Consider the following 25,588-nt stretch of genomic DNA (forward strand, 5'->3'; position numbering starts at 1 on the left):
AGCGGTGTCGTCGGTGAATAATTATGACCAGAGATATGTCGCGGGTTGCAATTGTGGAAGTATTGTTTTCTTTCTTACTATTTGCTTTTTTTTAATGTGGTAGAAATCGTACAGTGGTCTCCGTCATGCAAAATATTTTCACTAAACGTCGCTCGGCAACAGTGTTAGTAATAATATAAAAATCAAAGACTACATTTTTATTCTAAATTGATATGTGTAATGGATTTTTATCAGCTGGAAGTAATTGGAACTTAATAGAAGAAATGATTAAATCGCAGCTACAATAAAAAACAGAAATAATAATAGTAGGTAGTTATCATTCGTTATCAGTAGATGCCGGCAGGCAGGTGACGTGACGTTGACAACCAGCTTGTATAAAACTACGATATATCGTAGACTTCAACTTTGATACCACCCTCTTAGCAATATCCGGAAAATCAAAGAAAATATAGTTTGTGAAGATGTTTGTGAGCTTGAAAAACAAAATACGCGAGGAAACTGGCAGCGACGTTTCCACGGTTGTCAGAAAAGCTGGAAACGTTCGTAACGTTGGCACACGGCACACGTCTCAGGTAAATGTTTCGCAATCGTACTCTCACCTTATTATCTCAAAGAAAACCAAATCAGATTTTAGAAAACAAGTGAATTTATAACATTTTTTTGCTCATATGATGACGTTGCCAACTAATTTTGTAATTTTGTAATTTTATATCTTTCTTACCCTCTGTCTGATTATTTCTTGCAGACCGGTTCAACGAGCAGTATTAGTGGCTCTATGGTATCACTGGATGGTTCGAGAGAAGAGAATACAGTTTCGCCGACGCCACCGATACAGCTGAAAAGAGAGAATAGTTTTGAATATAAACTAAGTGATGGAATGCAATTATCATCTAAGGATATAAAAAGAATTGAGAGCAGAGAAGATGAGTGGAGGAAAAGACTGGCGAGGAGAGAAAGCGAGCTTGTAAAAAAGTTGGAAAAGAAAGACGAAGAATGGAAAGTCAGGCTGCAGGAGAGAGAGAAGGAGTGGAAAAAATTATTGGATAAACAGGAGAAGGAGAAATTAAAGCTTGAGGATGAAAGAAGAAAAGCCGAGGATGCCAGACGAGTGACTGAACTTGCTTTGAAAAATGCTGAAGGTATGTGGAGAAAGATGTTACATATGTTGAAAAATGTCACTTTGATATTTATATGAGATAATCTGAACAATCCATTACATAGTTCTGTACAAATGCAACCGGCATGCAATGATTGATAGCAAAAAAATTATGTTTTCTTGTGTTTGTCATATATTAATTTGTCAATTTTTAGTACTCTCATTCTCACTGTACAGAAATATTGACTAACAAATAGTACTTCGAAAAAATCAGATGTAATATCAGTGCTAGAAGAAATTTTTTCTAAAAAATGCGATATGCAATTTGAATTGTAATCAAAATTCACATTTTGCTCAGTTATAATTTCTTGTGTAATTTTCTTTGGCAGAGTACAAAAAAAAACTGTACAGCTTTCAAGAAGATGCTGAACAGTTGGAAGGTTTTCAAACACAAGAAATGGCAAAGATCAAACATCTTGTAAGTTTATATTAATTATCGTGTTAAATGGAACTGTGTTCGGAGTATCAAAGAATTATCTCAAAAACATATTCATCTGATTAACAGCTACTGGCTAAAGAGCAGGAGGTAGACGAAAAAGTGCATCATCTGAAGCATGCAACCGCTGAGGTAGAGAGTCTCAAAACTGAGGTATCGAGGCTCAGGCGTTACGAAGACGAGTTGAATAACGTACAGGTGAGTACAAAGAAATGTTGAACTACTTCTTTTTCAAACTTTTCAAAGCGTGTAAACACGATGATGTGAAATATCGATGGAACGAATGTAATTAAAGTTGACTACACTAAATTGATATTGTTCACGATGTTACTATGACTCGAAAAGAATTATCAGGGTCTTATTAACAGTGTAAATTCTGTGTCTTTTGTACAGCTGAATAAGTTGTAAGAACCTAATTTTAATATCCGTATGCCAATTCGATTTAACAAGTGTTGCCTAATGTCTTGCGACAGAAGGAGATTATCGTCTAACACATATCACAGACGATTCACAATGCTAATTGTTCTCTGATTTACACTGTTGAATATTTTATCAGGTAAAAATCTTACCATCTTGTGCTTGCGGTCTTGATATATATTTTAACAGCACAACGAGTCGCAAGGTTTTAAATAATAATAATCCGACAAATATGTATGTTTTACAGTTCTTTCGCACCTTAAACCTCAATTATTAAAACCTGATTCCTCAAATAGCTGGAATTTTCCACATTATTACTATCGATAGTAATAGTTATAATTTTTAGTCAGCCAGTTCATAGGCATTCTTCTATACTGTAATGATTTTGCTTTTTGTTTTGTGATAATTTTTGCATTTTATTGTTCTCCCCTTTATTTAAATCTATTTTTTATCTTTAGTTTTTCATTCATTTGTTAAATTTATGTTCATGCCCTATTTATACTCGGTGTGATTGTCGAGAAATGGGATCTTTATTGCTGCTAAATTAGTTCCGTTAATTTCCAGTGTTTCAAGCCTGGGCTGTTTACGATTAGGTACATACATTTATTTTATACAAAGTTAAAAAAAAGTTTTGCTTCGCTCCTACGGTCATAATATTCTTCTTTGTTTGCATCCGTTTGAAAAATATTTACTTATGTGTGTAGATACATAAGTATGTATATGCAACTGGTTTTACACATTATTTTGAAACTATTATGTTTTCCTAAAATTCTTTAAAAACTTATTATCTACACATTGATCAGTGGTAATTCTATCTTCTCCTGATTGTGAACTGTGAAGTCTTTTATTACTCTACCAATGAAAGAATAAAAAATTTATTCGAGTAAAAATGTATTAAAAATAAATAGAGTTAAAAAAAAAAAACAAGGAATTCAAACTTTAATCACTACCACAATGGAGAACAGATTATGCAGTATACCTGCTAATCCCTGCTGCTACCGTCGCTGCTAGAGGTACGTCTTACAGCTTAGCTTATATTCTTCAACTGTTTTATTAATCTTTCTTCTTTATATCTTCCTGCTATTGGTTATGGATTTATGGTCATTAATAATATTGAAGTTGTGATATAGATTAACTGGGTACTAACCGAAAGATCTTCTTAGTATATTGTCACTACTAGTTTTTCGCTCTTTCGTCACAACCGAAATATCGTAAGCAAGAAAGAATTGACAAATACTGGGTATGATTTTACACTGAACTTGGGTTTTTTAGTATAAATATTCATGTTGAAAAAGGATATTTTTTTTACTACAAACACAACTGTGTCTTAAAGTACCTTGATACGAAAAATACGTGAAATTATCATAAATGTATAGACTTTCCTACCTTCTAATAAATGTAACATTAATTTCAGGACGAAATGGAAACACTGAGACATTCAACACAGCGTGAGAGAGCTCAACTGTCAAGTCAGCTGGCACAAACTGAAGAAGTAGTACGTCATCTGAAAGACAAAGTTTTTGTACTTGAGCAAAGAGTTTCTTTGGAAACAAATGATCAAACTATAGATGAACGAGTAGCGGATTTGATGAGAGAACGAACTTTGCTTGAAAGAAAACTTGAAGAAGCTCATCTCCATTTGTCAGATATTAAAACAAGCTGGTCAGGAAAAATTTCAAGTCTTGAAACTCAGGTCGGAAGACTGAGTAGACAAGCTGGTGAGGAAGGTTTGGAAAGAAGGAGAGTCGAACAGGAGAAAGAAGAACTTCATCAAAAAGTGAAACAGCTCGAAGCTGAAATAGAGGTAAACAAAGTTGTGATGCAAACTAAAGATGCAAAACTTCTGCGAATGGCCGAAGACATCGATGAAATGGCCACGGAACTTAAAGAGCTTCGGGCCAATGTCGATGACGAGGTTGAAGAGTTTAAGCTTCAGATTGTGAGTTTTCACAATACGCAGTGATGATGCACGAGAGTCGAGCACAGTAGATAATTGGAAAAATATTCTCCCCTTTCAGAAATAAACTAAACAATTTCTATAAGAATATTATTTCCATACGTGTTAGGAACAATTGTTCGAGAGAATTAGCTGTACCAAAAACATTGAGTCTGGTCTTTACCACCAATATTCTTGCATTTATTTTAGTATTTGAAATTGTGATTTTTACTGACAATGGAAAATGTTAGATTTGCAAATTAATATCCTAGAATATTTTCTCCCTCTGATTTACAAGTAATCAATATCGAAACTAGAAAAATTATTTCAAAGGCAGCTAAGAGATTTAAATAAGTATTTGGGCACTTTTTACTACTATTTGCATGTTCTAGTTAAAAATATGCTTATCGCTTTTGCACCATTTATAATCGTAAATCGCTCGCGAGCTTTAGGTCTTATTATTATTTTTGACAACTGTTTCTCAATATTATCTCATTTTTTTTCTCTAGTTTTACCAGCATGCATGCATGACAATTTATATCTATAATTTCGTTGCAATAGTTTAATTACTCAAGTAATTGTTACTTGGGAAGATTTTTCTCGCTGCATGACAATTAACAGTGGGAGCAAAATATATTTTATCTTAGCTATCTGGTATTGTTTACATACATACATTAAACATACACCTGTACCCTATATTACGCGACTTATACACTACGTTTTGTGTGTGAAAGAAATATTATGTACACCTTTATTTATGGAATAAAACTACTATGAAAAAAAAAATTCAACTTCCCTCGTTATTATTTTCGATTTTATACAACCCCGAATTCCAATTTTCCTTCCATTATGGCAACTTCTCTGTTTTCCCGTGGATTTTTTTTTTTATTTTTGCACACATACAGACACATTTTTCTCAGAAGTAATGGTCAATAGACTGTTACACCTCCATTTAGCTGTAAATACCACTAACCCATAGTAATTCACAAGTAATAATATATATGTATGTATAATTTCTGTGCCACATATATACATAAAAATGTGTGGTGGAAAACAGCTTTTGAATTAATTTTCCAATTATTCAATTATGTGATCCATTTTTTCTGCACGCAGTTATTTATTAAAATTTTTACAGGCCTATTTCTATTTTTTATTTATATTTCACTATTAAGTGTTATTGGAATTAGTAAATTGGGATATGAATGTTTACAAATTTTTAATTGATTATGTCCTCACAACTTCTTTGTGAAAGATTTATTTCTTTATGCTTTAATACTGATGCCTTATTGCTTACAAAAGGAACAAAATATTATTAATTGCTTTTGAATGACAGGTCTTTGAGAATGATATCGAATATTTGAAAAATTTTAGGAATCATCTTCGAAGGAAATCAAGCAACTCAAAAAAGATTTGCAAGAAGTAACATCAAAGCACTCTCTTGCAACAACGGAACTAGCACAACTGAAGTTATCATTGGATGGAGAAAAGACAAGCAATGCTTCGCTACATCTGGAAGTAGCACGGTTGAGGGAAACGTTAGAAACTGAAAGAACTACTACAGCGAAGATACGAATAACTCTTGAAAAAGAACGAGAAGAAAAGGATGTAGCTTTACTAAGGAACGCACAAGTATCGCAAGATGTTGAAATGGTTAGGCAAGAATGTAGACAGCAAGAAACTGAGAACAATGAGTTACAAAGTCGTGTTAACACCTTGGAAAAAACAATAAAGACAACTAACACTGAATTCGAGAAATGCCAGACGCAACTCGCTGAGACTAGACTGAGGCTCGAAGAACTGGAGACAATGGAACACAGTAGAGAATTGGCTGAGAGTAACGAAAAAATGTTGAAGAATAGTATACTTGACTTAGAAGATCAGCTCAGTGAAAAATCGAAGGTAAATATAAGTATAATTCAACTAATATAATGACTAATTGAGTTCACCTTACAGACAATCAAAGTTCTACAACAGCGACTGGCAGATATGAAAAAAACTCTTCAGCGGGAGTTGAGAATTCCGTCTTCTTCATTGGATAGCGACGCAGAACCTACAGCAACAGCAACTGCAGTGATAAATCCAAGTTCTACGAAAACTGTTACACCACGTCAAGATACTTCAAGGGAAGAAGATGTGAACTTCAAATACCTGAAGCACGTTTTGATAAAGTTCCTAACAAGCCGGGAATACGAGGTACATAGCAAGACTTGTTGGAGTCTCAAAACGAGATGTGTAAATGAACGAAAGTCGATTTACTAAGTTTGATCTGATGAAATACATTTGAATATTTATTTATTTACCTTAGGCTTTGCACTTGACAAGAGCAGTTGCGACTCTACTCCATTTTTCTCCAGAGGAAGAAAAACTGCTACAGGAAACTTTGGAATGGAAAATGTCGTGGTTTGGAAATCGTCCAAACTTAGGGATCGGCCAAACAGCAAAAGCGATACCACCAAGTTGATAGTTGGACTGAATAGTTGAAAATCTATAATTATTCATGTCGTCTACAGCGATACAAGAAATCCTTGAAAATCTACAATATTATGAGACCCCGGTGACATTTACTCAGATCTCGATATAAAACATGAAATAACAACACTGATGGTAATAAAATTACACAAAGGGAGGGGTAATTTATCTTTAAATGCATTTAATTACGATGTATTGTAACTAGTTTTATAAATTGAGAAAAAGAGTGTCAACGAGAATTTACCTCAATGCAGCATGATTATAGGTATTATATTATCTTGAACAAATCACTGACACTAATGCTCTATATATATTCAAATTAAAAATGATTCACGGTACATAAAGGGGTGCTGCGTTAAAAATAAAGGAAACTCAAGATGTCGATGGGACAGAATTACCTTCACTAGCTTAGTCAAGACGGTATTATACATCTCAATCCGGAATATTTTTAGCAAATGTGTGATTGTAGAGAATTTTTACTTACATATTACATCAGTTTGTTAGAATTCTTTAGTATAATCAATTCAAAATGAAGACCTGTCATCCATCGCCACTCACACCTTAACACAGTCAAACTATAAGAGGCACACAACCCTGTGTTAATTTTAAATAATTGAGGGTTTCTAGATGGTTGATGAACTGAGGGAAAATTTTTAACTTCAAGCACTGTTTAAATAGTGAATGTCATTGTGGATACCTAGAATCTTCAAAGAAGAATATCATTACATTTTGTAACTGCATTCATTCTGATATTATATTGTTTGACAACAATATTCACTCAGAAAATTAACAAAAGGCTTAAGTAGAAAAACATGGATTTCAAACAACGAATTATAATCGAAGGATTATATTGTTCTAAATTGTATCTTTGTAGTTCACGAAGGCGTGTTTGGGACTTCACGTTTTGAATTTAGGTACTTAATACGCTTGTAAATTATAAATTAAATAATTGACATTAATATGCTGAGTATGAATTGGTTTAAAGTTCACAATGATGAATTTCAATCACTTCATTCAACACTTAATGTGAAACATTTCAATTATTTGATATATTATTAGTGAGCAGGTGCGCTGATCGTGCCTAACTTTTCATAACTTTTGCGATTATGACAGTGCCTAGCTAGTTCAAGAAAACTTTTTCCAGTTACGATGTGAAGTATGAATGAATTATCGTTGATAGAATAATACATTCCATACCATACTAGAGTTTATTATTCATATCTTTATTTGCCATTGACTCCTACGCGTCTTGACACTCCATTTGTGTTGCAGCCACTGTTATCAACACATTTGCGATGAAAACATATTCCTTGCTGTATTTCATTTTATGTACAATAAAACCCGTTTTTATACAGATCTACCGTAATGAGTCAAAAGAGTATTATTAATTAATTAGAATAACAATTGGTATGCATTACATAATAAGAACTTGGGACTACGATTTTTCTCGTTTTGATTGTGCAAACAATCAGTTCTTTAGTTTATATTAAAAAAAAAGACAATTATTCGATCTACCGTACTTGACGTTACCTCACGTAGTGCGCAACTTGCATTCAATAATTTTGTACAGAAAAAAAATTGAAGGTAGTGTTTCAAAAGTGTGTAAAGATATTATATTAAAAATAATCAATCATAGTATTAGGCATAATGAATCAAAAAAATCTGGTCGTGGAAAATAACCAAGTATTATAAGTAATTATACGTGTATATTGTATACGAATAGTTAGTGTTTCAGCTCTATTTATTTACATCCAACAAAACTACGGATACATACTTCATTCATAACATTGACTCTCGATCAAATTACCTTGCGTACAGTGTGGTGAGGAATTAGGTATACGGTTAATTTAGAAATCTTTATCGCCCTCTTTTCTTTATCTACTTACAAATTATAAGATACACATAATAATTGATTGAATCCCACTATCAGTTTTCAACTAAGTTTAGATAATCGCGAAAAAGGCACATTACACTGTTTATATTTTGTAGTTTATTTAATATGTAATGTGATATTCAATCGTGCGTGTAGCATGTGATGTTACCACAGTTAAAGATTTATGATAGAAAAAAATTGTAAATTATTAAATGCCTATATGTGTATACGATTTTAATTTACGCGTATAATTCTTCAATATGCCAATAACAATGAACAGATATCCTGCAGAAATGCTAGACTGTCAAATTGTCATTATTGTACCTTATAAAATGTAACGAGAATGATAATAATTGTGACCCCCGAGCAATATACAGATTATTAAAAATGCGCAAACAATAAAAATCGTACGTTTGAACTATGTTATTATTATTGTTGTTATTAATATTATTATTATCATCATCATCATTATTATTACTATATGTTCAACTTTCCACAGTGTCCAGTTCGAAATGCACTTCAATTAAAATATACATATACAACTATTCCTTCTTACCGCAACCATCAGTTATAAACATTTCAAAACAGAAAGAAATGATGTGTAGAGTTTATCAGTCTAATTATTATTATTATTCTTTACCCAGTTAATTCAAATCTACAGTAACTTCATAGTTGGTGGTGCAGTTATTTATAATATAGCATTAATTATTTTTAACAAAGATGAAAGATTTTGAGCCATGTTTATAATGTGATCAAACACATGATAAATTAATTTAAACGTTTCCCCAATTTTCTAGCTACATGCGTTACACATACCTGATTATCATTTTGAATATTTTTCATCTTTAATATCAAGAGTTGTATAAAAATTGCCACTAATTTAACTGCTCGATTGAATATTTTAAAAACTCAAAATCACTACATTAACATTTACATTGGTCAATAGCAATGAAACGAAGATAAGTACAACATGTTTAAAATAACAGTTTCTTACAAACACTTTTCAAAATAAGTATATTTAGTCCAAACAAATAAATCTGCATTTTAGTTCGCTGCATGTTGAGAAAAATTGTCCCCACCGTTGTACTACAGTATCAATAATCGATTTTGTATGAAATTCATTTCCAAATACACTAAGAATGGTCGAATAATTTTTCAAAAATCCCAATCCAAGTAATAGCACTACATTTTAATCGTATTATACATATATATAATGTACATACTACATAGGTATGCAATGATACATGTATACTTGAATATTGTAGTGCTTGTTATGGCATCGTAAAAAATTGTTATGGCATCAAAAACTAGCATTTTATACATACATACCAAGAACACTCCCAAAAGAATTGGGATCCTTATCTGCAGAATCGGTTTATTGTTTCCTTTCTTCATACTCAGCAGGCAATGAATGCAGGTATTGTATCTATTATTCCTGTACCATGCACTAGAATTATGTATCATATTACGTTTATTATCCAAGGGAGCGGATATACTTTGAAGAAATTGATACCTGCCACTCAAATAAGTATAATTGACTACAAATAACCAGGAAACAACGGTCGTATATTATATTAATTAACTAGTAACACAAATTCAAGTTAAATTATTCAATTAGAGGTATTTCTTGGTACCTCCAAATAATTACACCATCTTTCTTAACATCGTCGTTTCACCTCTTCCACCAGCGTCTACCTTTCAATTAACAACGTAATAGGTTTTAAATTCAGTAGGAAATCTGATGGTGGGTGCAGTTTGAGCTGAATGAGACCTACTTTAAAAATGTTCTTAATTTACATATACTATTGCTCATATCTAAAGTAGTTTGATGAGCCAAAATTTTTGTAACCCAATCATTTGTCCTTACATTTGCTCATGAATTATAATATTCTCCTAACGTTTTCACTTTCAATTTACATTTCTTAGTCCATCGTTATTGGAATGTTATTTAAAAAAAATCATTTTTTATGACCCTTTTTTTTAATCTTCCATTCATTTATATTTTGGTTTTAATACTCAATGAAAATGTTAGTAGAAATTAACCTTGAGTGGTTACACTAGCACGATTTCATCCCCGGCAACCACTTATTTCTCATGGGATGAAAAATAAGTGTGACCGCAAAGGGTTAATGTATTCGATTTCACATAACGTTTTACGATGTTTGTATCATTGAGTGAATATTTGGACTAATTTATTCCTTGTATTTCACTGCCCTTCTACCTTTGTTCGATTGTAAGATTTCTGATTTGGTAGATTCTTTGCCAAGTAAATTTTGATGTTAATTTTTTTTACTTATTTTGTACAGGGGCAAATATGCGACCTGGTGTACTACGCACCTTACAATTTTGCTGTCCCAGAAATAATTTCTTCGTACAACTCCGGTGTAACTTGTACGTATTCCTTATTACCCGACCTAAAGTATACTTTATCCTGAATTTTGTTAGGATCAAATCCCTCCTTTTGTAGATTTATTTTTTTCAATTTAAATGTACCCGTCATTTCGAGTTCTTTTACAATGCGCAGGAAAATCGGCCTGGCATAAGAGGGAAGAGCTTTGTCAAGGCCCTCAGCTAACGCTTTAAAGTCGAGCAGACTATCGGGATCGACTATAGCTGCCATTCCTGCCTTTCCCTCCATTCCAGGTACCTATAAATAAAACATATGCATAGACTAATTCAGTGGCTGTTCCCGTTGATTTTTCCCCGACTTTTGAATCTTCACGTACCTGTACTCCATAGACAGTGGCGTCTCTGTGACCAGCTACGTTGCTTACGACACCTTCGACTTCTGCAGTCGCTACATTTTCCCCTTTCCATCTGTAAGTGTCGCCAGTTCTGTCCTTGAAGTAAAAATATCCATATTCGTCCTGGACCAATATATCACCTGGAGAAGAAGTGGATGACACTCATATTTTTCCTCAATCGAGGAACCGAATTTTCTGTGGTGAAGAATTTATGGCAATGTTCAACTCACCAGATAAGAATGCTTTGTCGCCTTTGCTAAACACGTTTTGTATTGTTTTACTCCTTGATGCTTCTTTGTCCAAGTATCCATTGAATTCTCTTGAAGCATTTCCCTGCTTTATTAGTCCTATAAACATTCCAGGCTCGTCTGTAACAGTGATATTAAAAAAGACATTTTGAATTATCAAACAATATGCTAATTCTGTTATGACGCATAACATAGGAGAATTCATCGCCATACTTGTCTTTGCCCTTATACAAAATCCGTCTGGTCCTCTGATGGGCTCGCAAGTGTCTGGAGTAACCCGTATGAGAGCTACTGGATGCAAAGACTTTGGTATTATCGATGGAATGAAACCGACAGCTCCAACTTGATTATCAACGTTCACTATAAACAACAGGAGTAAAAGAATTAAATCTTACATTTCGAACTTAGGAAAATATTAGTTAAAAATTAACGATAGTTACCAATGTTGGCATTTCCTTCACTAGACCCATAAACTTCTGTTATCTGTTCGATCTTAAAGCGATTAACAAACTCTTGCCAAAGCTGAGGTCTCATACCATTGCCAACCATCAATCTAACCGAGTGGGCAGAATCTTCAGGTCGAGGTGGTGCCGATAATAAATACCGGCACATTTCGCCAATATATTGGGCAAGCTGAAAGCAAATAAACATGAATCAATTTCGGTTAAATTAAGGAGCTCGTTGAGAGTTAGAAGAATTTTGTATGTAACTCCATACGTCTTTAATCTCTACTTGACAAAATCATTATCCAACTTACAGTACAATTGTGTTTTATGCAATCCGTCCAGTAGGCAGACACGGAGAATTTTGTTCTCAAAACGCTTGGGATTCCTTTCACTAGAGCGCAACCAGTACCAACTAGACCTCCAGCTGTATGATAGAGCGGAAGTGGATTGTACATAATATCACTGTTTGCTCGAAGACCCAGCATATGATAAGTGGCCATAGTGATGAGCAGATACCTAAAAAGGACGAATCAGTGTGGTTGGAACGTTGGAAATAATATCAGGTATTGAATGTACTTTTCGTCAATTAGATGAAAAAAAATTTTAGTATGACAATTAAACAAAGCAATTTATTTTTATACTGCATTAATCAAAAAATATTCGCCTCATTTTTAGCGTTAATATACAGAGACTGACACATTTCAGGAGGGGATTTACGACCCCTTTGCTTTAAAGCAGTAAAATACAGCGTCATTGTTCGACTAATCTCATTCTGGTAAAGTTGTAGGGTCTCTCTGACAAGATTAGGTATATAATATAATGTAGTAGACAAATAGTATGATGTTTGTAGTGATATGTAACGTGTGGTTCTTGAGTGAAAAATTGGAATTTTATTTATTCGTAGAATATAATCCGATATTCATACGCACTTGCGCCGTTGTTCCTTTGTAATATACCATAATTGATTAGGATCTAACGCACTAATAGCTGGTGTAAACTTTCCCGTTATGAATTATTACATTTGTAGATATAACTTGCTACCATATCCACTATATTTCTTACTACACTAGACTACGACCTACATTTTGTCACTCAATACTCATTAATAATTCGTTGAACCCACATATCCCGCAACAACCAACTAAGAGGGACATAGATGGTGAAACATCGTTACTTGCAGACAGGTACATGTATGTACAGTACAAGAATAGAATTATAATCAATACAGGAGGATGGAAATTGGTGATTTAATTGCTTCTCGCTCTTATTTGAAATCCTAGACTTGAGGCAGGCACGACTCAGTTCTCATTTTTGGAATAAAAAATAAGCAACACTGCTTTTCACGTTTCAGGGATATAAAGTACATATCTATTAATGAAGCTTGTCTGAAATTCTTCAAAAACTGCAATTCTTCTATTTCCACTGGGAAAATATGTCAACCGACGTAATAGTTCTTACAAGAGAGTCCTCAGGAGGGGTGAAAATAATTGTTAACATAAAATTAGACAAAATTTGAAAACCTATAACTGGAAAATAAAAAGAATTGTACCTCGAATGTGGCATCAGAGCAGCTTTGGGTAGTCCAGTCGTGCCGCTTGTGTAGATATAGAGTAAATTATCCCTGTAACCTGGAATATGGTCAACTACTGGAGGCGCAGTACTAGCTTCAGTGAGAAGCTGATCAACGTTTTTAGCATCGTCTAATTCCTCTCCCAAAGGGCTACCCCACTCGTATCTGTCGATTCCTTGTATAGTATCTGTGATCTCATTTATTGCTGTAAATAAATAGATTACAGTAGTGAAAATCACTTGCGCACTCATCCAAAAATCGTATCAGTACAAAGCAACAATCTTCAACCACAACAATTATATTTAATCGACGTACCTGTACCCAATTCTTGTGTATAAATAATTGCCTTCACTTTTGCTGCAAGTAAACAATGCACAAGAGGCTGCATACGCAAATTGGTGTTGATCAGAGCTGTTACCACCCCTAACTTTCCTAGTCCCAGCCATATCGCAATATATTCGGGCCTGTTGTGCATCAGCAATGCAACCGCGTCTCCTTTGACGTATCCAGCCTTCTGGAAGACAGAGGCTACTTGGTTGCTAAGTTTCTCTATCTGTGAAACAACAAATCAGCTATGTGAAATCAGGGATCTTCTTGTTTCTGTTGAAAAACTGGGTGACCGATTGAAAATTAGTTTGTAATTTATTATTTATAATAAAAAGTCATACATTCTGCATTGAAACTGACAAATAAATCACTTACATCCAGGTTTGTCCAGATCCGACCCTCGAAAATGAAGCATGGTTTATTGGGGTAAATTCGAGCACGTTCTGTGAAGATTTTTATCACCGTTGTGTTGTTACGTACGAAACCCTTTGTCTCAATATCAGCGTTGATGTATCGGTATAAAAACCTGCAAAGATAAATTAAAAAATAAGCGATAATCACTTGGTTAATATATAATGCGTTGTCAATGCGAATGGATCATTCGGGTGAGCTTACCCTACCATTCAGAAAGTACTTATTTGACTATTGATCAGCAAAAAGAGTCGCTTAGATGTTGAACGCATAGTATATACAGATATTGTTATAATAGTTCAAGATCCAGAGGACACATAAATTGTTTCTCGATATAGCGCGGTAGAATCGAATCCCCGGGAAAAATAGATGAGCCGAATATTATGTGCGAGCCGAGCATCTGTCTTTGAGTAAAAACCATTGTCATAAGGTTGATCTATGAATATCGAATGAACTGTTGCAGTTACTATTAATGGTCTTGACGTGCGGTTTCAGCATATAATGTAACGGAAAAACACGCAGGAGATAAGGTAAGAAACGCGGGTAGATTGCCGTTGAGTATTGAATGAACAGTGCATACGTGTAATAAGGAAGCTTTTGGCTTATCTATTCCTCATACTTGCGCAAGTATAAATAATTAGTGTAGGTTGCAAAGTACGTAGTAAATTAGTGATAAGCGAATGTCGTAATTACGTACAATTACCAGTAAACGCAGACTCTGCGTTGTTTATAAAAACAATACTAGCGATCTATAAGTGCGATAATAAAGTCCCCAACAATCGGAAAAGAATAGAAATGGATTGAGAATTTCAATACGATCTATTCCGATTTCTTTATCCAAACGGATGTTTCGTATTCTATGAAAAGAATTAATTCGGATAGATAGAATTGAATCGGATTGATAATTGCCATCCCTTATTCTAAATAAATAATTGAAACGAACAAGCTATTAGAGGTGGCCTTGTTGCGAATATGACGGGATAGGAAAGAACAGATAAAATCGAATATAAACGAATAAACAGATTAAAACGAACAGTGTCTCATTGGAATAACTCATGCTTAATTCGGAAACTTAAAGAAATGGAATTCGTAATTCTGCTAATCGTTCCGTTTCTATTCTTTTCCGATTGTTGGGTCGCATTTATTCAATACAATACGAGTTGGATGAAAGAGTAAATCAGACATGACCGTTACCCTCAGACAGTTTTTAGCGGCATTGATAACGCCAGGCATTATCCGTTATTTATTTTGACCTTTACGAGATGAAATTAAAAACAGAGTACGATCGTTCAGTTAAACGGTGCTAATTATGAATTCCATTGTGTATTCGAAGTTTTTTCTCCTTCTTCTGTATCTCTCTTTATGGAATAACATGATAAAAATATTCCTTACACTCTAATCGTAGCCGGATGTAAAACGTCTCTTTCAAATGTGCCTGAGATTTTGGTGTCCTATTAATAATTTGAATCTTCACATGTTCCTCGATTAAGGATATGGCTCTGAGATTTCATGCTGTATAATTTAGTAATCAATGTCACATTTTTCATCTTTCACAAAAAAGAATAAAGTTTACAAAATTTGAAACGATTTTTATTTTGCATCATGACGCCCTCCATCAAACTATGATTAGAACAATATTTCTCGGTTATAATCCCCAAGTCAATGTGATACGCTTGGTGTAAAAATAACGTGTAGAAAGTTAACAAAAAGCGATATGCAACGTAATAATTCGATTAGCACGACACTTTACTAATCGTAAGTCTCCCGATATGGAAGAACGAAAGAAACAACAGAATTATTTTCTCTCTGCAGTCATGATAAAAGTTTACATATAAAATTTCAAGCGATGTAAAAATGCTGATTTCTTCATTATGGATGAAGTTCTTTTTTGTCTGGTACAGCACAACTACTGTCGTCATTATAACTTTTACCAATGACCAACATTATTATTACGATAAATGCAAAGTGCGCATTCGTAAATATAGTCAATTTGTGCAGTTTGAACTCTTTGAACGCGGAAACGTTACGTCGGTGCTAACTTTTCTCACGATCGAGGAGAAGCGATAAATAAATCAGCTGTAATATGCAAAACTCGGCTATATATATGTAATATACATGTTTATGATATAAAATTTGTTATACACGATTAGTGCTGCGTTATTCGATAATTTTTATTTTTATTATATTCCTTCAGTCTACTAATTTTTTCAGCTCTCATTATAATTTCACTACAAGTTTCACCCCAGAAGTATTCGATTTTACTTACGATCCGTAAGGATCGAAAACGAGACGCGGTATTAAATAAACGAAACCAGGTCAGCTGCATCGGTCGTACGGTTTATCAATAATGCATTACACACCTCATCGCTTCGGAGTCAACAAAAACTGTCCGAATACCCATAAATTTTTTTATTCTAAAACGACAAAATCGCCTACAAAATTAATTAATTATCCATTAACTCTCATCCATCGTTGAAAACGAGATCGTATCGGTTCATTAAATTTTATGCCCCCCACCGCCACTCCGATTCAATTTCCTCAATCATTACCTGTCTTATATAACTTATACGTGTGAGAAAATTATAATAAGAATAATTTCTCCAAAATTATAGCAACTATACAGATGATCAATAAACATTCTCTCTAATTATTATACCGTTCTTGTATTTCGATATAATCATTTATACTGTTACAAGGAATGATACAGTAAATTTGCTTATTATCGCCGCAATTACACGGCGTCTGAATTCAACTTTGATAATCAATTGAATTATTATGTATAATTACACGACATGCATTTTTTGCTTTTTATCTTAGTCTCATCATTCACGTTATATACACCGTCTCGTGCGATATTTATATGATACTAACGGTACGAGAAATATTAATGGAACGAAATTCAACGTTTGTTTAATGATTGTGAAAAAGGAAATGTTAAAAATACAGAGAAAAGTGAAGATTTTTCCGAGGCTGTGGTTCATGGAAAGTTTAATGTTCCTGGCTTTTGGTCGGACCCTTATCAGAGTTGAAACTTGGGGGTCGTCCGCAACGAACAAGCACTGTACAATGCTCTACACATACCCATATCTCGTAACTCTGACCTTTCTCCCGTCTTACGCATGTCGAGCTATAAGTATACCCTATCACGCGGATCGAAAGCTGTACATATTTAATTACCGAAAGCCAAGAGCCGCTGTCTTATACATACAGGTAAGTGACACTTTCATGAAAAATTAATAAATAATTGTACAATTCGTATAGGCGCGTATAAAATTTTTTGATATTCGAGACAATTTTTCAAAACTCTTTACTGTAATACGTTCCTCCAATGATTTTCACATCGGGCAATATGCAAGCGTGAAATTAGATTAGCATAGTATTTTTTCATGCAAAACTTTCGAGTACAAAGTCTGTTGAAAACACGCTGGAAGTTTTTTAAATTTCATGGCTAATTCTAAAAATTGTACTGACAAAATTGCGACAAGGGGTTAACGAAATGTGATACCTATACCTATACTGCTCGTATGTGCGGGAATGCAAAAAATATACGGAGACACAAATTTCCACCGTACATCGAAGAACACGTAATTATGAATTATATCGTCTTTTCATACTTTCCTTCATGTATATGTATAATCAGCGATTCTACATATATGAGAACAGTGGAGGACTGTAATATACGTAATACGTATGTATGTATAATAGTGGATACGTAATGTATATGGTGTATACAGTACACCCTGGTCATTATATAATCATAGGACATAGAAAATGCTGCACTTCTATAACTTCTCTTACGTATACATCTACATATATACGAAGTGGTACATTATATGTACATATATTCATGCATGTAGATATGGATCGCAAAATTCGTATGATTATAGAACAATATTATTTTTTTTTTAAATTAAATCGTTTTAGATACCTACTTTTCTGTCTTTAAAAAAGAAATTACAGCCCATGATATGTTAAATGTTTTTGGAAAAAAGACCGAAAATTAGAATTTCTGTAATCATGCTTGGTTATTTAATGAAAAATTACTTGTCCCAATACATACTTTTTTTTTTTTGTTCTTTGAAGAAAAAATAAAAATATTTTTCCAAAGTCTGGTGATTTTTTCTCTCAACATATATAATATAATATGCATGTACTTTTGTTTCATGCATCGTAAAATTCAGGCACATGGCATATTTGCGTGAAGCGAAGCGAAGGATGGAGGTCAGCTCCCCCCTCCCCCAAGTAAAGTCCTAGTTACGCCAACGATCTTTTCAAATGACCGTTAACGAAAAATAAAAGATGGAAAATATTCGTGATGAAAACTAGTTGCTCTCCAGTGTGACCGTTAAAGTGAAGGTTGAAAGTTTTCAAAGACCTTCCGTCAGGTTTTCCACAAGGAAAATAGAATCTTTTCCTCGAAATTTATTTCTACAATGATAAGAAAAAACGAACACGAATCGTTAACTTGAGTGGAGAATTTCGGTATTCTAATCTTTCCTTAAGATTTTGAATACTGCTATCTATCAAATCGTTAGCGATACTCTCATTGCCTTTAAGATTTAAGAATATAGTGATTTTTTCCCCATAGTTTCGTTACGATAACGTTGCTAACTTCAACATAGTAAAAAATATACACAAACTCGACGAGGTGACGAAAAAAGATTTCTATGACCTGCATGAAGCTGAAACTAGCAGCCGGAGTTGGCAGGCAAACGTGTTTAACCTTTTTGGAAATAGAAAAATGCAGTTCAATCTTATCGTCGTAATTCTATAAAAGTATCGGGGGTTCGAGGTATTTCACAAACTTTTGATATTGGGACTTCGCTACCTCGTTGGAACGTTCGGCTGTTAATTCTGGCTGCTAGTTTCAGCTGTGTACGCTCTGCGACGACGCGTGGAACATAATATTTTGCGAAAAACAACATACAATAATGGATAAGAATAAAAAATAAAAATAAAAAAAAAAAAAAAAAGAAATGAAAGAAAATCCGTGCAGCGGGTCATATTGGTTTCCGGACGATGACACGCGGTTTTACGAGATAAAATATAACTTCCTGGGCATACTCACTTGACGTCCCGAGGCAGCGTCTTGACGATAACATAAATCCTCCTGTGGTACCGATAAACGAGGGGCAAAAGAGCAACGGCGAAGGCTATCTGGGCGATCCGAGCAGCGGCACCCTGGATCCGAGTTCCAACACCCGCAGCCATCAGGCCAACCAGCGCCAGGACCAAAACCACGAATCTGACGTCCATCGCTTCGCTTCGGAGGCCCGGCACGGCTACCCTGCACTACCGAGCAACAGAAAACGGGGGTTGCCAGGTGGACGTAGAGTTGCGCCGAAAGAACGGGGATGACGACGGACCTGCCGACAAGGGTGCGTAATTCGTAACGATTCGCGCACGCGCCAAAAACCAACTACCGCACATCGTCGCACCAACACGCTTGCTTTCCTTTTACCTTACGAACACACAACGGCGTGTCGGATATATATGAAACGTGTCTCTCTATTTCATACCCGAACACGATGCGAGGGTTGAGTTTAATTTTATGCACGCAATGTGTGAAAAACGCAAGGCTAAGTTAATATTTACGGTGTTGTTTCTGCACGTTTTATCGCTCGTTTTTTTTTAATAAGATCGTTGCATCTTTACGGCTGTTGTAGTTATAATTAGGTCGGGCAATTCGAGTACCGATCGGTTTTCGTTTGACCATTTCGAGGCGGATTTCAATTGTCGGGATCTGCGGAATTGACTCGTCGCTTTAGATAAGGATTACAGACTTTGCTACTGAAGGGATTGCAATAATGTACGTTTTACTGTATGATGTAAAATAATTGACAAATCGTTTTTACAATATTTGTTAAGGGAATTTTAGAAAGTCTCAACTTTTCTTAGTACACTGCGCGGCTGATTGATTTTATCTGAGAAATTGAATCTTCGATTAAACGATAATTACAACGGATAGGCAATTCGAAAAGTCGACGATTCCCTTTATGGAAATTGCATTCTCGTCACATGACACGCGCCTTAGCCTTCATTATTATTACAGATATTTACATCATTTTTTTAATTCCTTGTGTTGCTCCTCTACGAAGATGGAGGAAATATCGGAATTTTTTCGAGCGTTTATAACGTTTCAATTTTATCTTACGTAGCTGAAGGTGCGTATAAGAGGTACCGATTTCGCGGGGACAAAAATTCTCCGTATTTAACTTTCGAACCGATATTCAGACCTGATTATGTTTAGTTACACTCCTACGTATACTTACATTACTGCAGCAATCGAAAAATTATAGTGCCATGTATAAATCAAGATATAAATTGGTCAATATAACACATTGTACTGAATCTATTAGCATATTGCATCGCGGTGCAAAACAATCTCACGTGAAAAGAATCAAATCATTACGAATACTAAATCTTATTTGCTTTCCAAGCATAAACGTTTCTCACAATCGGAAGGTGAAGTTGGATATTTCTTTTTTGCTATATGATCTATGATATTCATTCCCTGTGTTAGAAATGAGCGTATAATTTACTTATTATTAGTATATTATTTATAAGTAATAGAGTTTCGATTTCTAGGACGTAAAAATTCAAGAAAAAAAAAAACTGAAATATAGGGAGATGCAATTAGTTTAACACCTACGTTATAATAGCAATAAGAATAAATAAGAAAATCTAACCTGGAGAAACGTGGAAAACCGTATCACTAGTTGATTGCTATTTCTAACTTATCACTTTCGATGCATGCATGAAGCAAAATAGATGAACAAAAATTTAACTGTTGGTGATAGATATCATTGAACGACTCGAGCTGTTCGAGCGTCGCACAATTACTGTAAGTAATATGGAAATTTCTCTGACTCTGACACAACTAGCCGACCGACCGAACGACCACCACGACAATCTTTCTGTTCCTTATCATCCCTTCCCGTCGTAACACATCGATTCCGATATCACACGTATATTGGATTCGTGTGTACATACGTTACGTGTAAGGAACGCCTATTTTCACCCCCGAGACGATCGTACGAAATGAAAAACGACGAGTCATGAAGAAATAGTTCTGAGCTACAAATACGTGTGAGGATGAAGTTGGTCACGTTGCGTTGCTGTAACAATGCCGGTTTAGGAAAAATCATTACTTCGGGCTTTTAGGGATATTTGAAATTTAGTAAACCGTGATAATCGCGAGATATTTTTATTTTTAAAAGCTAACTGCTTACAAACGTCGTTCTAAAATTGCGCAATAATAATTTTTCCCTGATGTTTCGCCACGTTAACGTTACTGACTTCAGCCTCATTGAATTATCTGGATAAACCAGAACCTGAGAGAAAATTGTAACATGTTTTAGCATATCATTCTGTTTACTTCGAGTTTCCCACTTTTTATTATGTGCCATTGGTTATCCCTCGATTTATATACCAATGTAAGGGCTATCGTAGAGCATTGACCTTTGGCGTTGACAAAATCTCATTATACTGTAATACGAATTATACTGCCATACATTTTACGTATCAACACACGTTTTTCAACGGTCAGAGTGCCTATAATGTCGAACCAGTTCGTGATGATTTTGGAACACGTATAAAGATAGATGACAGAAATTAACCGTTCCCCAGAATAATGAATTTTCGGGACCACTGGCTAACTCGTGAATAAATATGCGTTGTTTCTGATTTGTTTGATCTGGAACCGATGCGAATAAGATTCGACTATAGCGGTTCATCGATGATTGCGAGATAATTAAGAGCAGGCGTATTAAAAAAATTCAAACGTAAACAATAAGATTATTATCGTACGTGGCATTTAAGCATATATGTGCAAAAAAATAATGAAATTGCACAATAATAATAGATGCATACAAGTATAGTTAATAATTGTGAAAACTGAAACGTCGACGCTTCTTCACCCCGTGAAATATCATCTATTGAAACAATAATACATCGAATAATGAATTATTCGATCTCAATTATTGCGAAATCCGCATGAAAAAGTATCATTTCTTTTCATTCGGGTAAAAATTTGCGCAAGTTTCCGTGTACCGTACAAACAAAAGGATATCTCAAGGGCAATAAACATCAACTTTTTTTTCTTTCTGTTATACATCAAACTTTTTTCAGTCCACTGAAAAATGAAGCACACGTATCGCATGCGTAAATTCGAACTTTGTTCAGATGACGATTTAACGTACGCGTCCAAACTATACATATATCTTCTTATTTATCTACAATTGTATACATAAATACATCGTTCGCAGGCACTTTGCACCGCTCACTGATTGTCAGTATGTTGTTGCTTGTTGATTAACAATTGAATTGTTGATTCTCCCGACTATATCGTGACAATGTTCAACAATGAGTATGACGCATGATATATGTAACAGTATATCATATACTCGCTTAAAATCAATATATTTTTCCATAAACTGGTTAAAACCCCGTAAAACGTATAATTGATGTAAGTATTTCCTGGGAATTGATTTAAATTTTTCGATCGATTTGTTTTGCAATTATTATGAAATTACTGTACTGTTTTATCATGTTGTCCACTGAAGGAACATAAAAAAATAAAATGAAATAAAATAAGCTCGGTGCAATCTGTGCCAATTGGAACAACAAAAGCACGTAACAGACGGACACACGCATCGCGCAATAGTTACAACAATAAAACCCAGGGTTAATAATGTATTCTGTAGAATAATTATTGTTTGTTTGAGTATACGTTGAAAGATGGTGATCTTAATAAGAATATTATAAATGTTTCGAGGAAAGAAACGAGAATGCTGTGTTATGATTGAATCATCATTCGGCTGGAAACACGTGCGTATCGTATTAAAGTTGACTTCCATTAACAAAGTCGCATAAGCTACGACAGTCGCACACGTGAAACGGTAAAATGTTAAAACAATCACCTTAGAAATACGAAAGCCATGCACACATGATTACGCACAACCCTGTGCGGTTAAAGGAAAAATGGGTCTAATGGGTCTAATGGGTCTAATGATTAAAAATAAATAAAATGAGTAATAAATTTATCTTATACAAACCTACGGTTTATGCGATAGTCTTCTGTCCACACAATATATCCGTTGTTTTTATTGAAATCACAGCATTTGAACGCGCCGATAACAAAACCGACCGACAATGCGAGTTTCGAGTTTGGTGCGCACAGTGTCGAGAATCAGAGTTTTCTACATGTACGCATGTAGAATAGCTGACAAAATATGGGTATTTCCGCGTTATGCGGTAAAAGTGTCGGGTGTGAATATCTCGTATTCACTCACTGCTCAGCTGTTACTGTCACAATTTGTTTGTATCTATGCTCGTCATTTTTTTTTTTAAGGAAATGCCGTGATACGCGGCTATACTGTGATTCATGAACTCGGTACGTTCTACCGGATTTATTTGGCTCTATCTACATTTAATTTGCCGCGCTAGTAAACTGCTTTACGTTCCGCGTGCGTTACATGTGTGATATCATGCGACTGCGTTACTGTATTTTGAAGGTAACACGTGGGTCCGTTTTCGGGTGAAGTACGATACAAACACGGTCGATATAAATTAGCGAGCTGCCACAGGCAGTGATGAACGAACCGGAACGAACCAGCTGCAGAAAGAAATTCCGGAAGCGTACCGCTGCTTGCCCGGCTCGCTTGCCTTTGTCTCAACTGCAACATTCAATCACATTCCGTTCTCTCAACGGACGCGACTAGCGATTCAAATTTTCGAACAGTTTTCACAATTCGCGATCTCAAGCCGATTGAAAGCGATGGCAACTGCTCGCCTTTCGTAGTATGAGACTGCTCGTTTTTTTCCCCTTTCTTTCAGTGTCTCGATTTAAGAGTCGTGGGAATTTCCCATAAAAAAAATTAACCATGCTGAGGGGCAGAATTTAGGAGTCACGTCAGAAACGTTGGTAGCAGTGAAATCAACGTGCGGATTTTCAACTTACCGGGAAATTTGAATCATCTCTTTGTTTCGGACATTTTTTTTTCTTTGTGATATATAATGTTAGAAAATTATGAGTCCAGGAATTGTTAATGATGTTGAGTGAGGTACTCCCGATTTAGAAAATAATGAACATTTTTTTATTCTAAAAAAATAACAAGTAACAATCTTTGCTAAATTTTAGTGGCAATATTATAAAAACATACACCTCATGAAATGGTTGGGATGATAACGGTGATGTCTCCTTTATTCTTTAGTCGTAAGCTAGAGTTGCGTTATATCTCGGGCTATAGAATTATAATATAAACCAAAATTCATCTCTATACAGATTATGACTTCAGAGCATGGTACACACGATCTATTTGTAAGGTCGAGTTTCCGTCTTTACAAACCTCGTGTACACGAAATTTGTTATTGTATGATTGAAGCGCGAGCGTATAGTTAAGTTCTAAATCGATGCAGCCGGGTCATCCAGAGCCGTATTAACAAGTAATACAAGAATTCTGTAGATGTTGCATCGATACTTTTATATTCGGTAAATCTATACAATTTCACTTTATTAAGATTGAATGTTGTCATTTTTTTCCTTATATGTATATATTTTTTTTTCATCAATCTTTCATTTACATTGACACCGTTCAAGTCAGTCGTAGCAATACATTGCGTTTTGAGTTACCTCAATCATTCATATGTCAACAACAATGCAATTCGGAATTCTTCATTGTGCGTTACATGTAATATCCGTAAAAAAATAACCGGTTACAAATCACAACCCTGACGTTTACCGCCGTATAGAGTATTTCACCGTTTTAGTTAATCAATTATTACATTTAATTATTTATTCAATCAGGCTATATTATTATCATAGCTTTATCCAATTGAAAAAAATGAATCAGGTATGTAGGTAAAATCAACACACATGGGGATAAAAAATAAATAAATATGAGGAAAAAATTATGCGCGTTTAAACACATGTGACAAATCCGTATAGGTATTATGCTACACTTCCGGCAGTGAAAAAAAAAATTGTCGACTGCCTTAAATCAGATCACCGAGGCTTCAAATCATTATCACTTTTTTCCCTTTCATCTTTTACAACACATTCTTCTCATATTTTAGTTAGGGTACTTGAAAGTTGTTTTTTTATTTTTACCCGTGTTTATATTGCACGTCGGCTTCTCACGCGGTTCAAATAAAATAGCATTCTTACTGCTCCTAGACAGTTGATTTATGCCAACGTTTTTCTATTTACAAACGAATCTTGCCTTGTTGTATCTGTTCAAACGCTTCAGGTGTTAAAACGTTGTAGCCAGACTTTGGATCCAAGTAATATAATTTGTCCTGAATCTTAGTTGGATCGTAACCTTCGTTCTGCAGATCTTTCTTCTTTATTTTGAATGTACCTAAGAAAGAAGTGGAGCGAAAATAAGGGAGTGCAGTTTCGTATTAAATTTCATATTCCAAAACATAGATTATTTCCCGGCTCTGGTAGCCGTTGAAGGACTTCAGGCCGATTTCAGTCTTTCAGAATTTCCAGGCCCAATAGACAGTGTACTTTTATTTCGCTTTGTCTGGTATTCGATTTCTTAAAAATTTTA

The 25,588-nt window shown here is 34.7% G+C and overlaps 3 protein-coding genes and 1 long non-coding RNA gene across 10 annotated transcripts in view; 2 read left to right on the plus strand and 2 right to left on the minus strand.

Moving 5' to 3' along the window:
• On the plus strand, positions 1–8,360 carry LOC107222377 (golgin subfamily A member 1). Its single transcript, XM_015661719.2, has 8 exons — positions 1–572; positions 746–1,139; positions 1,486–1,574; positions 1,662–1,790; positions 3,424–3,948; positions 5,317–5,844; positions 5,899–6,138; positions 6,251–8,360. The coding sequence occupies exons 1-8, from the start codon at positions 462–464 to the stop codon at positions 6,404–6,406; spliced, it is 2,172 nt and encodes a 723-aa protein (XP_015517205.1). The 5' UTR covers positions 1–461; the 3' UTR covers positions 6,407–8,360.
• LOC107222379 (long-chain fatty acid transport protein 1) lies at positions 8,138–23,226 on the minus strand. Of its 5 annotated transcripts, none has more exons than XM_015661723.2 (11): positions 23,090–23,226; positions 19,102–19,399; positions 13,998–14,148; positions 13,611–13,848; positions 13,275–13,500; positions 12,037–12,241; positions 11,720–11,912; positions 11,493–11,639; positions 11,262–11,399; positions 11,014–11,171; positions 8,138–10,934 (listed from the first exon to the last, which is right to left on the minus strand). In XM_015661723.2, the coding sequence occupies exons 2-11, from the start codon at positions 19,287–19,289 to the stop codon at positions 10,626–10,628; spliced, it is 1,953 nt and encodes a 650-aa protein (XP_015517209.1). In that variant the 5' UTR covers positions 19,290–19,399; positions 23,090–23,226; the 3' UTR covers positions 8,138–10,625. The 5 variants fall into 5 exon arrangements, with proteins under 5 accessions (XP_015517209.1, XP_046587921.1, XP_015517207.1 ...); XM_046731965.1 differs by lacking the exon at positions 23,090–23,226 and adding an exon at positions 20,723–20,890 and having other exon boundaries at positions 19,102–19,325; XM_015661721.2 differs by lacking the exon at positions 23,090–23,226 and adding an exon at positions 20,723–20,890.
• Positions 22,152–25,588, plus strand: part of LOC124293040 — a 4,813-nt gene continuing 1,376 nt past the window's right edge. Inside the window, exon 1 of the long non-coding RNA XR_006902921.1 lies at positions 22,152–22,862. This is a non-coding gene — a long non-coding RNA (uncharacterized LOC124293040). The remainder of the gene's footprint in view (positions 22,863–25,588) is intronic.
• Positions 24,108–25,588, minus strand: part of LOC107222378 (long-chain fatty acid transport protein 4) — a 16,764-nt gene continuing 15,283 nt past the window's right edge. For 2 of the 3 annotated variants that reach the window (XM_015661720.2, XM_046731963.1), the window contains one exon: positions 24,108–25,393. In XM_015661720.2, the coding sequence (XP_015517206.2) occupies positions 25,239–25,393 (155 nt within the window). In that variant the 3' untranslated portion in view covers positions 24,108–25,238. The remainder of the gene's footprint in view (positions 25,394–25,588) is intronic. The other variant, XR_006902920.1, reaches the window with a different exon arrangement.

The sequence above is a fragment of the Neodiprion lecontei genome, chromosome 2, assembly GCF_021901455.1.
Source record: "Neodiprion lecontei isolate iyNeoLeco1 chromosome 2, iyNeoLeco1.1, whole genome shotgun sequence".
Lineage (NCBI taxonomy): Eukaryota > Metazoa > Arthropoda > Insecta > Hymenoptera > Diprionidae > Neodiprion > Neodiprion lecontei.